General features: G+C 45.2%; 1 protein-coding gene across 1 annotated transcript in view; it reads right to left on the bottom strand.

Moving 5' to 3' along the window:
- Positions 1-13: 13 nt before the first annotated feature.
- The window catches only part of LOC141110287 (sacsin-like), a gene marked incomplete at its 3' end in the record, with an annotated part of 34,586 nt that continues 19,901 nt past the window's right edge, over positions 14-14,698 (bottom strand). The window contains 3 exon segments of the mRNA XM_073601576.1: positions 14-396; positions 399-6,908; positions 8,600-8,688. Of these exon segments, the coding sequence (XP_073457677.1) occupies positions 14-396; positions 399-6,908; positions 8,600-8,688 (6,982 nt within the window).

Raw genomic sequence — 14,698 nt, 5'->3', positions numbered from 1 at the left:
AATCCGGAAAAAATTTTGGATCATTTCTGTCAAAGCTGCGGAGCATTCCATCCACGGTCACTAGTAAAGGAACCCCTTGCAGGTCTACTGGGTTCTGTGAACAATCTTTCAAGCAGTATCGTAATATATTTTTGCAACTTTCTAAATTTCCAAAAAGAGACATGGAGACAGGTGCAGGAAGTACTTGTCCATCAGGAAGTAGCTGACAATGTCTTAAAAACTTACACAAGGTGTGAGGACTCAATTCAACAACAGGTACACCAGCTGATTTAAGTTCTTTGCATAGAAAGTCCATGAACCCTCCAAATGCTATATGCATGTTAATATTTTGGAGTAGATATCCAATCATTTTATATTGTTCTTGGGGAAGAAAGAAGGGCTCCTCTAAAATGCTGGGTTTCCAATACTTGACCACTCAACATGAATAAACTTCCTTACAAAGGTTTCTTTCTCTTCATGCTCCTTGTAAATTGGAATCACTTGTGCTTTCTTTTTAAAAATTGTCAAGTAGACTTCCTTAACTAAGATTTGCCATTGAGGTGGCACAGATTTTTTCACAGCTGGAAAATGAGCCAAATATGAATTCAAAAACGAACTGCAAGAGTCAACATTTGGAAAAATTAGTGGTTCCCCTTTAAATTTAGTAAATATTTCACACAAGCACTTGAGAAGGCAACAGTAGAGTGGAGCTATAATGTCCGATAACAAAAACTCATTCCATTCAGTTTTTGGGCTATCACCATCCTCTATGCAGATGCCTCTCCTTGCTGAATCAACAATAAAATTTGCATTGACATGTACAGGGAGACCAGTTTCTAGAGGGAAAGGCAAGGTGCAGAAAGCTCGACCCTTCCAGTTGCTTGGAAGATGGAACTGGGTTGCTACAGCACCATGGGGAATCATTGTTTGATGTAAACGACCAGAAACTTTCCTCAGGGTGTCCAGGCCTTCTGTACCCACCTGCTTGGCTATAAGCCAGTCAGTTGCTCTGCTAGAGTCATTTCGAGCTATTTTCAGTCTGTATATCACTAGGAATGGTGAGGTGTCAGACAAATGTGCAAAATTCCCAGCCAGCTTGGAAAACTTTTGTTGAAAAGAAGACAACATTTCTTTATCCCGGTCATATATTTTAGATTCAATTGAGAGGATCTCATTAAAATGTCCACCGGTAGTAATTTCAGAAAATTGTATTCTCCTGATATTATTCAAGAACAAAATCATGTTGTCAGCATCATTCTTTAATTCCTCACACATACATCTAATGTCCTCCAGCGTTGAAGTTTGGTCACTGATTTTGGACCGCGACACTGTGTTGGCCATCCTTAGCGGTAGACGAAAAAGAGTGCCCTCATCCAGTTTGAACTCCGAAGGCAAGAATGTATCATACACGTCCGCAAATGTGATCTTAAATTCGTTATTCACAGAGAACATGCCACCTGGGCTGGTTTCATCAGCGCTTTCCAAAAACATAAGATTAGGGTCAAAGGTGCAAAAGGTGGCGTCACCTGTGACAAAAGACGGACAATCAGTTATGTGGTATACGGAATTAAAGCCAAGTCCAAACTTTCCAGTTTTGTCTAATCGATCTTCTTTGCCACCTATTCCCAGCTGCTGAATTCCATCAATATCTTTAGACTCAAATATTTTGTTGTTGTAAACACAAAGAGCCGGACCTTGTAATTTATTCCACTGATCTCCAAAAGTCCTTTTTGTCTGATGAGTTCTGCAGTCCAACACAAAATGAATTTCAGAAGCTTCGGAATCATCTGCGTTCTGAATGAGTTCCTTCAAAATATCTTTCTTTGAGGAGTACTCCTTTATAATGTTCTTAATACGGGTGGTGAGCTGCTCCCTGGCACCAAATTGTGAGACCCACTTGGTCAGACCACCGACTTTCAATTTTTGAAGGGTGTAGTGAATTTTTGTTTTGACCCCCAACATTGATACCACAGCTCGAGGAACAAGCTCATGGCAGAAATGTAGGTTTTCGTCACAGGGAAGCCAGGGAGTATCATAGTAAAAGATTGTATCCACGTGACGCAATACGCCTTGCTTGTCTGGTAAAAAAACGAGCTGCCTATCTATCAGATTATGTGAATTTAGAGTCACCAAGCTGTGATTAATTAAGTTCAATGCCAGTTGGAATTCACTTGCTAAAAGAGGTCTTCCTCCTTTCTCTACAGCCATCTGTTTCAAAACGGAAAGGTAATCTTTAGTAGAAAATTCCTTTTGAAGTCCGACACAAGCCCAGAGATCATTGAAGGTTTCATAGTCTTTTGGCAATTTATGCAAAAAAGGGAGTGCGTAAAAGGGGACCTTCTTTGCAACCACTTTCACTGGGACAAACTCATCATCAGCGTAGACAAAAGGCATACTAGAGGCTTTCTCCTTTACTCGGGCAGCATAATTCGGCTGTTTATGAACCTGTTTATTTAAAAAACTGTAGCAGCTTTTGGCAACCTGAGACATTTCTTCTGAATTTAGCAAGGTTGGTGCTTTGCAAGCTTCTTCCAGTTGAGATAGCACAGTGGAGAAAGAAGGAGACTGATCAAGCCCTAAGAAGGTCAGCAACAGTTCGGACAACTTGACTTTTCCCAAATTTTCTTTGCCTAGCACTGGTTCCACCAGGCAGACAAGTGCTCTGTGCTTGTAATGATAAAGTCCTTTTGATTTCATCAAAGTCAGATTTCCTGAGACATTTTCTTTTTGAGGTGGTATTGCAGGAAGAAATATGATGTCTCCAAATTCTACACAATGAACAGCATTGGGTTCTTGTTGAAGTAGGTCATTTAACAATTCCAAAACGCAACAGATTTGTTTTAGAGCTTTTGTTCTGTCAATCCTCCAGACATCTGGTATTCTGCTGGCTCTTGCCATGAGCTCTTCCATGGGTAATCTGTCCTTCAGCATCCCTAAAATCTGTAAACGTGCCAGTCTTTTTGGTTTGAGAAACTCATCTCCTTCAGGAAAACGTCCTTCTTCGGGATCATACAGTATAGAGACTTTTCCCGTTGGATTCACCAGTTTTCCAATTAGCTGCAATTTCCCGTCAGATGATGGAATGCAAGGTTTTGATGACAGTATGCTGTCCAGAATTTTATTTTGAAGATCAATGGCATAAAGTACTAGCATATCTCTATCTTTTGCATTTATGACATCCAGATTTTCAAGAAGGATCTCTCTGTAGAACCTTTCAGTACTGTAAAAATTATTCTGCAGCTCCTTGAGGCAACCACAGGCACTGAGACTTTCCCTCACCCATTGGGGAAGGCTTACTGACAAATTTGGCTTTTTAAGAGCAGAGGAGAACACCTTTTTGGCAATGCTTTGAATGGCAAAGTTTTGAAAATCTTCTAGTTCGAGAAAGCAAGCTTGTTTTATGGTGCACCACTCCTGACCATTGCTAACGAGGGTGGGGAGGAAATTTCCAAATCCAAAGGTTATTGCCTGGTAGAAGCTTTTCACAGCTCTCATGAAGAATGTGTTGACTTTGCTGATGTCTGGCCAGAAGGTGTAGTAGTAGTAGTCCTTCAAGTCACCGTTCTGGTGTAGTATCTGCATCTGCGACAGGGCAGTGATGGCAGCGACTAGTAAAGCATCACAGAGTAGCTTCTTATTCCAGTCACCCTTTACAGTTGTGTCCCACAGGTTTTTCCGATTGGACATGACGGCGAAAGCTGCATTTATATGAAAAGGAAGTCCAGAGGACACTGGGAGTGGAAGGAAACAGAACACCATCCCCTGGAAGTCTTCTAAATCTGGGGCCCATTTTCCAGTGCTGTGATCTTTCTTTAGTGGAATGGCAAGTCCAGAAACTGGATAAGAAAAGATATTGTCATCTTGCATGAACATCTGTAATGATTCCATGACTCCAAGGCTAGATTGTATAAGATAGTATTTATGGTCATCTTCCATAGCTTTCCGCGTGCTAATTTTTATGACTTTTGATGTGGTGATGTCCACCAAGGTTTCTGTGGGCACAATCAATTTTTTGGAGACATCTATTTGCTCTTTTTGTAAGAGAACAGTCTGAGGGACAGTCAGCCTTCCAAGGATATCTTTCCGAAGATGCACTTTGGTCAACTGATCTTCAGGGTTAGATCCCTTATTTAGGCAATTTAATTCCACTTCTTTGACATTATTTATGAAAATCAAGAGAATATCTGCAAAGCTCTCAAAATCGCTTATGAGCTTGTTGATCTCTTCCTCTCTAAATGCTTGGTGACAGATTTTTGATTTGTTTGCTTCTTCTTCACTCCGAAAGGGTAAGCGAATAAGAGTCCCATCGAAGTTAAAAGGTTGTGCAAAGTTGCAACCGAATACGCCAATGAACGGCTGGAACTGGCCAGGAAAAGTATAAAGGGGTTTTGCATTCTTTTGAAGATTCAGCTTCATTCCCGGGTTATTGATCGGAATGTGTTTCTGCAAGTGATTCACATTTGGGTCAAATATGATTAAGGTGGATCTGCTCATAATCGCTGGCACATCGGTAATATGGTACACAGTATTAAAACCCAAGCCGAATTTTCCAATTTTTTGCGTCTGAGTTTCTTTAGTGGCTGCTCCGATGCGGGTAATGTTGATAAAATCCGTATCTGTGAATTTGCTGTCGTTATAAGACCACAAGGCCGGCCCATGACAGCTAGCCATGCCTGGATCTATTAGGGTTTTCCGGGAGTCCAAATTTTGTCTCCTATCCACCAAGAATTTGCAAACTGTTGCATCTGCATCATCTGCATTTTGTAAAAGTTCTTTAAAAACTTCAGAGTGTTCACTGTATTCTCGAAGGATGTTTTTAATGCGAAGAGTCACTGGTTCATTGGGGCCCCAGGCTTCAAAAAACTCTGGCTTCAAGACCATGGTGCTCAGAAATTGGATCTTCAGAAACTTTGCTGTTGCCATAGAAACTTCATCATGTACAATAAAACAATCTATATCTGTAAAGTTATCAGACAAATTCTGTTTATCAATGTCACAGAAGAGAGTTTTAGAGAGTGGTTTGAGGCTAAATCCATTGTTTTCAGACTGGACTGGTATAGGAAGGTCATCTGTTCCCTGTATAGAATTTGTTTTCATCCAGTCCAAGACTGAGAGTGCAAGTTTCAAGTCTTTGTAAGTGCGGACATTGGAACAAGCATCACCTAAGCGGTCTTTTACCGTATGCAGTACATTGACGACATCTTGGTTTGATAACGTTTTCTTTACCCCACATTTTGAGAAAAGATTTTGGTAAGTCAAGTAAGCGGGTGGAACTTTTTTAGTAAAGAAGCTTAAATCCAAACCTTCAGGATAGGACAAAACAATTTCATCTGGGTAGGAAAAACTATCTCCATTCCAAATCATGACTTCCGAAAGAAGATCATCGTGCAGCTGGCAAAGGTTATCTTGTATGTATTTGTAAATATTATGAAGTTTCCTTTCAAGAGAGTACTGATCCATCTGAGAATATTTTTGACTGAGGACGTAAAGGCTTTCAATCACTTTTGCAGAAGGTGGTGGTTTGCATAAGCCAAGGCGTGTACTTGCCTCTTTCTTAAAATCTTCAGTTAGAGACATTGAAAATTCCACTATGTCACGGTAGGCAACGTCTCTGAGGTTTTCTGGTTCACCAAAAACCATCTGTGAGTTGTGATTTTCAGCTGGGACCCAGGAAAGATTGCAGAGTCTCTTTAAGTTGCCTGGAGTAATCTGAGACAAAACCGCTGTTTCATTGCAAACCACTATGAGAGCTTTGGCCTTTCTTAAGGAGCTCTGGCCCTTTTCTTTCCTCTTGCTACTTAAAGTTTCAGCAATCTGCAAAACATCATTGGGTGTAATTTTGTGGATAGAGTCTTTAATCCCCAATTGCTTCAGTGATGTTAAAATCAAATCTTCGCGAAAGTTTGAAGGGGGAAAATGATGTGCGTCAAACAGTTCTTTCAGTATGTCCACGTTTGGATAAAAGAGAGAAGACGGTGGTTTGAGGCTACCGTCGCACGGAATAAAGCTAAGGCTTCTGCATAGGTTCCTCAGCTTGTCATTCTGGGTAAATAGCACATGTCCATTTCTCAAGATCCACAACATTATCTTCTCAATTTCAGCTGGGTAAGCAGAGTAGCTACCATTTTGGATGGCTTTTGTCATCAGTAGAGCCACATCCTTTGCATTGAGCAATCTGATTTGCATTAGTTGAAGAAGCCTTCGGTCTGAAGCATCTCTGCATTTTATTAACACATCTGGAAACATTAGGCTGTCCAAGACAGCGGGGACTGTGCCCTTGTCTACGGCTGCTAAGTGGACAGCAGCCACCAGTTTTGAGGACGGGGCCGTAATACAAGGGGCGCTGCAGAAGATTGGCAGCTTGTACAGAATTTCCAGCTCTGGAGATGTGAATGAGTAGGCCTGAGAAAGGACTTCACAAAACAGCTTTATATGTTCTTTAGGGGCATCTGTAAGTATCTTTGTAACCTGATCCAGATTTAAATGTGACAAAGTTTTCAGGATGTTATTTGGCGTTGGTGCTAAAATGTACATGTCCAGGTTTTTGTGCCACAGCCAAGAATTCTCTTCCTGTATGATGGTGCAACCAGCTTTCTCCAGTAACTTGGAGGTACAGTCATCCAAGAGGAGCCCGTCTTGTTTTTTCAGAAGCAACGTTGTTTTCTTTTTCAGCCGCGCAAGTTGAATATTTGATGACTTTTCTGTGACTTTATTTAGTGGCACAATCGGTTGGTTTTCAAAGTGATGCAGACTGGAATATCTTTGGAGGAAGGTCCAGAGAGTATTGATCCATTGTACCGGTGGACTGTCCCGGTCTTGGGGGTTCCAGTTGACAATATCAAGATGGTTTCTCCACCTCTGAGGAAGAGCTTCATGTAGTCTCCCAAGAACCACATCTTCATTTAAGCACACAAGATTCTTGAACAATTCTAAAGCAGAAATAAATTAAGCAAAAGAAGTTTAATCTTGGGGAAATACAGAGGATTGAAACAAACCCAATACAACTGTAGTTGTGCCTTAAAACGCATCTAAACCCATATACAAAATTATATTTCAGGTTTTTAGATGCAGTGACTGTATACGTTTTTGTTTTTCAGGTTTTTTAACTCCTTTCAGTTAAAAAAAATGAAACAAGAAACTCTGCACCATAAAGATTATTCCTCCTCCGTGAAAAAAAAAAAATGTAAATAATGTTCGGTTCGCGCCAGAACTCTCGAACATCGCCAATGTTGAACCCTGAACCCTATTAAAGTCTATGTGACTCGAACTTGAAATGTCAAAAGTACCCATTTTGAAGGCTTATGTGCAAGATATTGCCCATAAAAAGGATACGGGGACCTGGGTACTGCCCTGGGGGACATGCAAACACATTTTGGGCCTGGTATGGATTTTAAGGAATGCCAAAAGGTTTTTAAAAAACGGCGTGGGTTCCCCCTCGAAAACCATACCAGATTCTTATCTGAGCATGCAGCCCAGCAGGTCCTGAACCATACTTACCACATGCCCTCAACAAGGGGGGGTGCTTTGGGGTGCCCCCCACCATAAAGCAACTTGTCCCCATGTAAATGAGGACAAGGGCCTCATCCCGACAACCCTGGGCTGTGGTTGTGGGGGTCTGCGAGCAGGGGGCTTATCGGGACTTGGAACTTGGAACCCCCCCCCCCCCATGTGAATGAGTATAGGGTACTTGGGACCCTTTTTTTATTTTATTTTATTTTGACACTTTTTTTTGGTGAATGGGTAGGGGTGCCCCCTACTCACATAGGGGGGCCAGGATCTGGGGCCCCCCTGTTAAATATGGCTTCCAAATTCCGATAAGCCCCCTGCCTGCAGACCCCGACAGCCACAGCCCCCCCCTGCCCCAAAGCACCCACACTCACTCGTCCACCCCTTTCCTGACCTGCCGGGCTGCATGCCTGGTTAAGGGTCTGGTTAGGATTTTGGGGGGGACCCCATGCCAATTTGTTTACATTTTGGTGTGGGGGGGTTCCCCTCGAAATTCATACCAGACCCTAAGGGCCTGGTGTGGATTGATGAGGGGGTGGTGGGTACTCCCACACCATCAGGAAGGCTGTAAGGGGCCCCATGATTTCTAACAGCAGTCCTGGTTATTGCCGGGGGGGATCTAGTGCGCCTGGGGTGGGGTCTGTTGTTGCTGGCTTGGATCTATTGTTGCTGGCTGCAGGGGATCTATTTTACTGCTTTTTTTTTGTAAATGCATGTGTGAATGGAGACTGAGAGATAAGCAGGAGAAATGTAACTGAAAAGAGTGCAGCACAGGAAGTTATCAGCTTACAAGATTTTTGGCAGGATCGGCAGGCATATTTTTGAACTTCTTGAACATACAGTATATAACAAAACCTTCTAATATTTTTGTAAAAAAATGAAGCAAAATAAGAAGTTCAGTGTTAAGGTTTCCCTACTATCTGGGTTATATTTATGACGTTAAGGATCTAACATTCATTAAACATTCGCTGCAGGTGTATCTATCTGGTGCATGTGTTTTCAATGACAGCGATTGATTCACCACCAGTGAATGTTTTTGAAAGTCGCAATCATGTTTTTTTTAATAAATATACAATTTTATATTACGGTATCTAAGCGGGATGAATGCACTTACTTGCTTTTCCAATCTTTGAGAAGAATGTGCGTAAATCTTCCGGTAAATCTTCAGGAATAAATCGATCTGCCAGTCCAGGCAATAAAATTCTGGAAGACATGGCGTCAAGCGGAATACGATTTTAAATCTCTCAAACGTGTTAGTAAAACTCTACATAATAACGCAACAACTTCATTTTACTTTTTTTGTTTTCTGGACAAATTTTGGATTTTCATTCGGTGGTAAATGGATATCTCTGAATTTCAGTTTTATTATCAAAGGAAGAAAAAAAAAATATAAAAACAACATTTTTTTTTTTTTTTTTTAATATAGCTGTATATTTCTTGTTATTCACACAACCTACCACCAAAGAACAGCCCAAAATAACTTCTCCTGCTGTTGGTGATTGCAGTAATATCACATATTTGAATACTAGTTGTTGTTTGTACCCCTAAGTACAGCCCAGATATCAATAATGCACATTTTGCTGTTTTTTTTTTTAATCCTACCTAAAACACACCGACACTGATACTAATTTTAAAAATGCAGCTTTTTAAATAAAATCCTACCTAAAATATGCTGACCCTGACCTTTGACCCTAGCCTTGACCTCTGACACTGACTTAGACCAAACCTTGATCTATTCTTGTTTTTTTAAATGTATATATATATATATATTTTTTTTTTCTTTTACACACTTTTGTTTGTTTACACCAGGGGACTCCAAACTTTCTAAACAAAGGGCAAGTTTACTGTCCTTCAGATTTTTTGGGGGGGGGGGGGCAGACTAGGGCTAGTGGGAGAAGAAAATGTCCTGGTGTCCAGTGGGAGTGAACAATCCCTATCATTGGTGTCAGCAGGAGCAATATTGCCCCATCATTAGTGTCAGTGGGAGGAATAGTGCCCCATCATTGGTGTCAGTGGAAGGAATAGTGCCCCATTGTGGTGTCAGTGGGATGAATAGTGTCCCATCATTGGTGTCAGTGGGAGGAATAGTGCCCCATCATTGGTGTCAATGGGGGGAATAGTGCCTCGTCATTGGTATCAGTGGGAGGAATAGTGCCCCATGATTGGTGTCAATGGGGGGAATAGTGCCCCGTCATTGGTGTCAGTGGGAGCAATAGTGCCCCGTCATTGGTGTCAGTGGGAGCAATAGTGCCCCGTCATTGGTGTCAGTGGGAGCAATAGTGCCCCATCATTGGTGTCAGTGGGAGGAATAGTGCCCCGTCATTGGTGTCAATGGGGGGAATAGTGCCCCGTCATTGGTGTCAGTGGGAGGAATAGTGCCCCGTCATTGGTGTCAGTGGGAGGAATAGTGCCCCGTCATTGGTGTCAGTGGGAGGAATAGTGCCCCGTCATTGGTGTCAGTGGGAGGAATAGTGCCCCGTAATTGGTGTCAGTGGGAGAAATAGTGTCCCATCATTGGTGTCAGTGGGAGGAATAGTGCCCTGTCATTGGTGTCAGTGGGAGGAATAGTGTCCCATCATTGGTATCAGTGGGAGAAATAGTGTCCCATCATTGGTGTCAGTGGGAGAAATAGTGTCCCATCATTGGTGTCAGTGGGAGGAATAGTGCCCTGTCATTGGTGTCAGTGGGAGGAATAGTGTCCCGTCATTGGTGTCAGTGGGAGGAATAGTGCCCCATCATTGGTATCAGTGGGAGGAATAGTGCCCCATCATTGGTGTCAGTGGGAGGAATAGTGTCCCGTCATTGGTATCAGTGGGAGGAATAGTGCCCCATCATTGGTATCAGTGGGAGGAATAGTGTCCCATCAGTAATGTCAGTCAGGGCCGGACTTTCCATTGGGCTTGACGGGGCTCAAGCCCATGGGCTCCGGCCAATAGGGGGCCCCGCCGGCCCCGCCCGTTCCGAAAGCCTCCGAGAGCCGCCGAAAGCCGCCGAGAGCGGCCGAAAGCCGGCTCTGTATCTCGGCGGCGCCATTTTTAAACTGAAAGGCTGCATTGATGGGCATTTAAATGTAAGTAATGTTTCCTTAAACTTCCCTCCTAAAAGTTTTTTTCCTTAAAATCCCCTCCTAAACTTGGAGTGGGTGTTATACGCCGATAAATACGGTAATTATCATTTTATCCATTTTTATTACTTTTATTATTCGTGGACCCAGGACGAATACCAGTACAGTATCCCCCACTTATACGCTTATATATTATCTACTTTTGTGAGTAGCCATTTGGCTGTTTTGTCCAATTAAACAGAAGTTCTTTAATACTGCACTGAGTCTGGTGCACCTTGTCCTTTTCTATTTCTGTTTTATAGAGCTGTGCTTATGTTTAGAAGGGTAGGGCCCGAAAGTGACTCAAGCCCAGAGGCCCCCACCACCCTAAGTCCTGCCCTGATGTCAGTGGAAAGAGTTCAACCTCCCCATTGGTGTCAGTGGAAGGAATAGTGCCCCATCATTGGTGTCAGTGGGAGGAATGGTGCTCCATCATTAGTGTCAGTGGGAGGAATAGTGTCCCATCATTGGTATCAGTGGAAGGAATAGTGCCCCATCATTGGTGTCTGTAGGAGGAATGGTGCCCGATCGTTGCCGTCAGTGGGAGGAATAATACCCCATCAGTGAGGTCAGTGGAAGGAGTTCTGCCCCGCACCAGTGTGAACCCAGCTCGCAAGGTGTCAAATATCAGACAATACAGTGCAGCCTTCATTGGTGTTTAGGGTGCTGTGTAGATCAATAAAATCAGGACTGGTAATCTTCTGAAAAAATTTATTAAAGATCCATTCCAAACTTGGTACTCGTTTCCCCTATTAAAAGCTGGAAAAAAAAACCTTTAAGCCTCATACACACGATAGGACTTTGTACAAACTTTCCCGTGGATTTTTGTACAAAGGGCGTTGGCCATAAGTTTGTATTGCATACACACGGCAGAACTTTTTCAGCCAACTTTCACCAAATCACGTGTTTTTTCAACTCTTTACCACCACCCTTTGGTCAACTTCTGTATTGTTTGATATTGTGTCAATCTCGCCGCTTTTATCGGCGAGATTGACACCTTGCAAGCCGGGTTCACACTGGTGCGGGGATCCGACTTGGATCCCCACCAATGCCAAGCACAGTGTTTGGTATGAATCATGAGGGGGAAGTCCACGCCAAATTTTAAATAAAAAACCAGCATGGGTTCCCCTCCAGGGGCATACCAGGCCCTTAGGTCTGGTATGGATTTTAAGGGGAACCCCCTACGCCGGAAAAACAGCGTGGGGTCCCCCCCAAAATCCATACCAGACCCTTATCCGAGCACACAGCCCGACCGGTCAGGAAAGGGGGTGGGGATGAGCGAGCGCCCCCCCCCCCCTCCTGAACCGTACGAGGTTGCATGCCCTCAACATGGGGATTGCGCCCCCCCCCCAAAGCACCTTGTCCCTATGTTGATGAGGACAAGGGCCTATTCCCGACAACCCTGGGCGTTGGTTGTCAGGGTCTGCGTGCGGGGGGCTTATCGGAATCCGGGAGCCCCCTTTAATAAGGGGTCCCCCAGATCTCGGCCCCCCACCCTATGTGAATGAGTATGGGGTACATCGTACCCCTACCTATTCACCTAGGGAAAAAAGTGTCAATAAAAAAAAACACTACACAGGTTTCTGGGGTCTTCTTCCGACTTCTCCGCTCTCTCCGGCCTCTTCTCCCAGTGTCCGGTTCTTCTCCCGCTCTCCGGCCTCTTCTCCCGGTGTCCAGTTCTTCTCCCAGTCTACGGATCTTCTGCTCTTCTGCCGCTCTTTTGCTAGCGGTGGCCCGGTCTTCTCCGCTGTCTTGTTCCTTCTTCCGATGTTGACACGACGCTCTCTCCTGCTGTAATGCTGTGTGGGCTGTGCGCAATGACTTATATAGGCATGGGGCGTGGTCACCGGGTGATGTCACCCAGTGACCCCGCCCTGTTATGGCGTCACAGTCCCGGGGCATGACATCACCCAGTGACCACACCCCATGCCTATATAAGTCATCACGCACCGCTCACACAGCATTACAGCGGGAGAGAGAGTGGTGTCAACATCAGAAAAAGAGAAGAAGGAACAAGACGGCGGAGAAGACCGGGCCACCGCTAGCAAAAGAGTGGCAAAAGAGCAGAAGATAGCGGAGGAGCCCAGCAGAAGATCCGGAGAGCGGGAGAAGTACCGGACACCGGGAGAAGAGGCCGGAGAGCGGGTGAAGAACTGGACACCGGGAGAAGAGGCCGGAGAGAGCGGAGAAGTCGGAAGAAGACCCCCAAAGTCGGAAGAAGACCCCCGGAGCTGCCTAATAAATTACTTTAGAAACCTGTGTAGTGTGTTTTTTTATTGACACTTTTTTCCCTAGGTGAATGGGTAGGGGTACGATGTACCCCATACTCATAAACATAGGGTGGGGGGCCGGGATCTTGGGGCCCCCTTATTAAAGGGGGCTCCCGGATTCCGATAAGCCCCCTGCCCACAGACCCTGACAACCAACGGCCAGGGTTGTCGGGAAGAGGCCCTTGTCCTCATCAACATGGGGACAAGGTGCTTTGGAGTGGGGGGGCTGCAGGGTGCCCCCCTCCCCCAAAGCGCCCACCCCCCATGTTGAGGGCATACGGCCTGGTACGGTTTAGGAGGGGGGGCGCTCGCTCGTCCCCACCCCCTTTCCTGACCGGCCGGGCTGCGTGCTCGGATAAGGATCTGGTATGGATTTAGGGGGGACCCCCACGCCGTTTTTTTTGCGTAGGGGGTTCCCCTTAAGATCCATACCAGACCTAAGAGCCTGGTATACTCCCAGAGGGGAATTCCCTCTCATGCTCGCTGCAATAGGAAAATCTGCTTTTCCTATTGCAGCCAGCGCGAGATGTACAGTACCCTGTCGCCGAGAACCAGCGCGATGGGATCACGCTGGAAACATTCTCGCGGCTGCGTACTGTAGTTTGTACAAAAGTCCGATGGTTTTGTGTACACCCGATCAGACTTTGCTCCATCTGACTTTTTTTGCCGGAAAGTTTGTGCATTCGCACAGCCAACAAAAATCAGATGAAAACAGAAAAAGTTTGTCCGATGGAGCGTACACACGGTCAGATGTTGCCCCAAAACAGCTAATTTGCATGTTTGTTGTCAAAAAGTCTGATCGTGTGTACGGGCCTTTAGACTGCATCTTATGGTGTGGAGCTCTTATTCACCCTTTGCTTCAATAATAGAAACCCGACAAGATGTTTTGGTCCTTCACCCAGGGCCGGTACAAGGCAGGGGCGGAAGGGGCGGATGCCCTGGGCGGTACGATTTTCTATAGGAGGGGAGGCGCAGGTGAAGTGCCGGCAATGTGCTTCACACCTGTCATTATACACACTATCCCTTGCCGCTGTACCCGGAACATTGCCTGTAAGTGTGCCGAGTACGCTCCTGCATCCGGCACAACAAGCCCTGGCTTCACCTCCCTTCCCTGTCAGCTTCATTGTTCACTCCCCCTACGGAGCAGCCTCGTAGTCCCAGCCGGCGGTGGGGTGGGAGGACTCAGAGGAGCGCGGAGAGCTGTGGCGGCGCTGCAACCTAGAGGAGCCGAGGAGCCTGGCTCTAGCTGGAAGTGGAAAGCAGTGTGGGTGGGAAGCGGGCATCTCTGAGCCGTGATCCCGGTCCTCTTCAGCAGCCTATCCCTCCCACAAGCTGCCGCACAGGCAAGTTTAGAAATCGTCTCCTCCTCAGCTCTGACAGGACAACATGAGGAGGAACGTCAGAAGATGGGAATCACAGAGCTCCGTGCTGTTCTGTATCTGAGGTCTGTGTATGAGGAAAGCTGAGGGAAAGGAGAGCTTCCATGAGGACACAAGGGGAGCAATGAGAGTATTTGTAGGGAGAAAATGATGACTTCTAGGTGGTTATAATATGGGGGAGGGGGTGTATTTGTGCTGTTGTGTTAGGAAGGAAATTCTGGGGGGGGTCTGCTGGGATGGGGAATTTGAGGGGTGCCAGGATAAGATTTTTTTCTAGTAGGGGTATTTGGGGGGGGGGGGGTTGTGCTAGAAGAGGTGATGGGGGGGGGATTTGTGCTAGGATAGGAAATATTGGGGCTGTTAGAAGGATTGGGGAGGAGAATTTATGCTAGGGATGATTGGGGGTATTTGTTCTAGAGGGGAAATTTGGGGGGAGGATTTGTGCTGGGAGGGGGATTTTG

The sequence above is a fragment of the Aquarana catesbeiana genome, linkage group LG10 (genome assembly GCF_042186555.1).
Source record: "Aquarana catesbeiana isolate 2022-GZ linkage group LG10, ASM4218655v1, whole genome shotgun sequence".
In the NCBI taxonomy this organism is placed as follows: Eukaryota; Metazoa; Chordata; class Amphibia; order Anura; family Ranidae; genus Aquarana; species Aquarana catesbeiana.
This window is presented reverse-complemented; position numbering and strand designations above follow the sequence as displayed.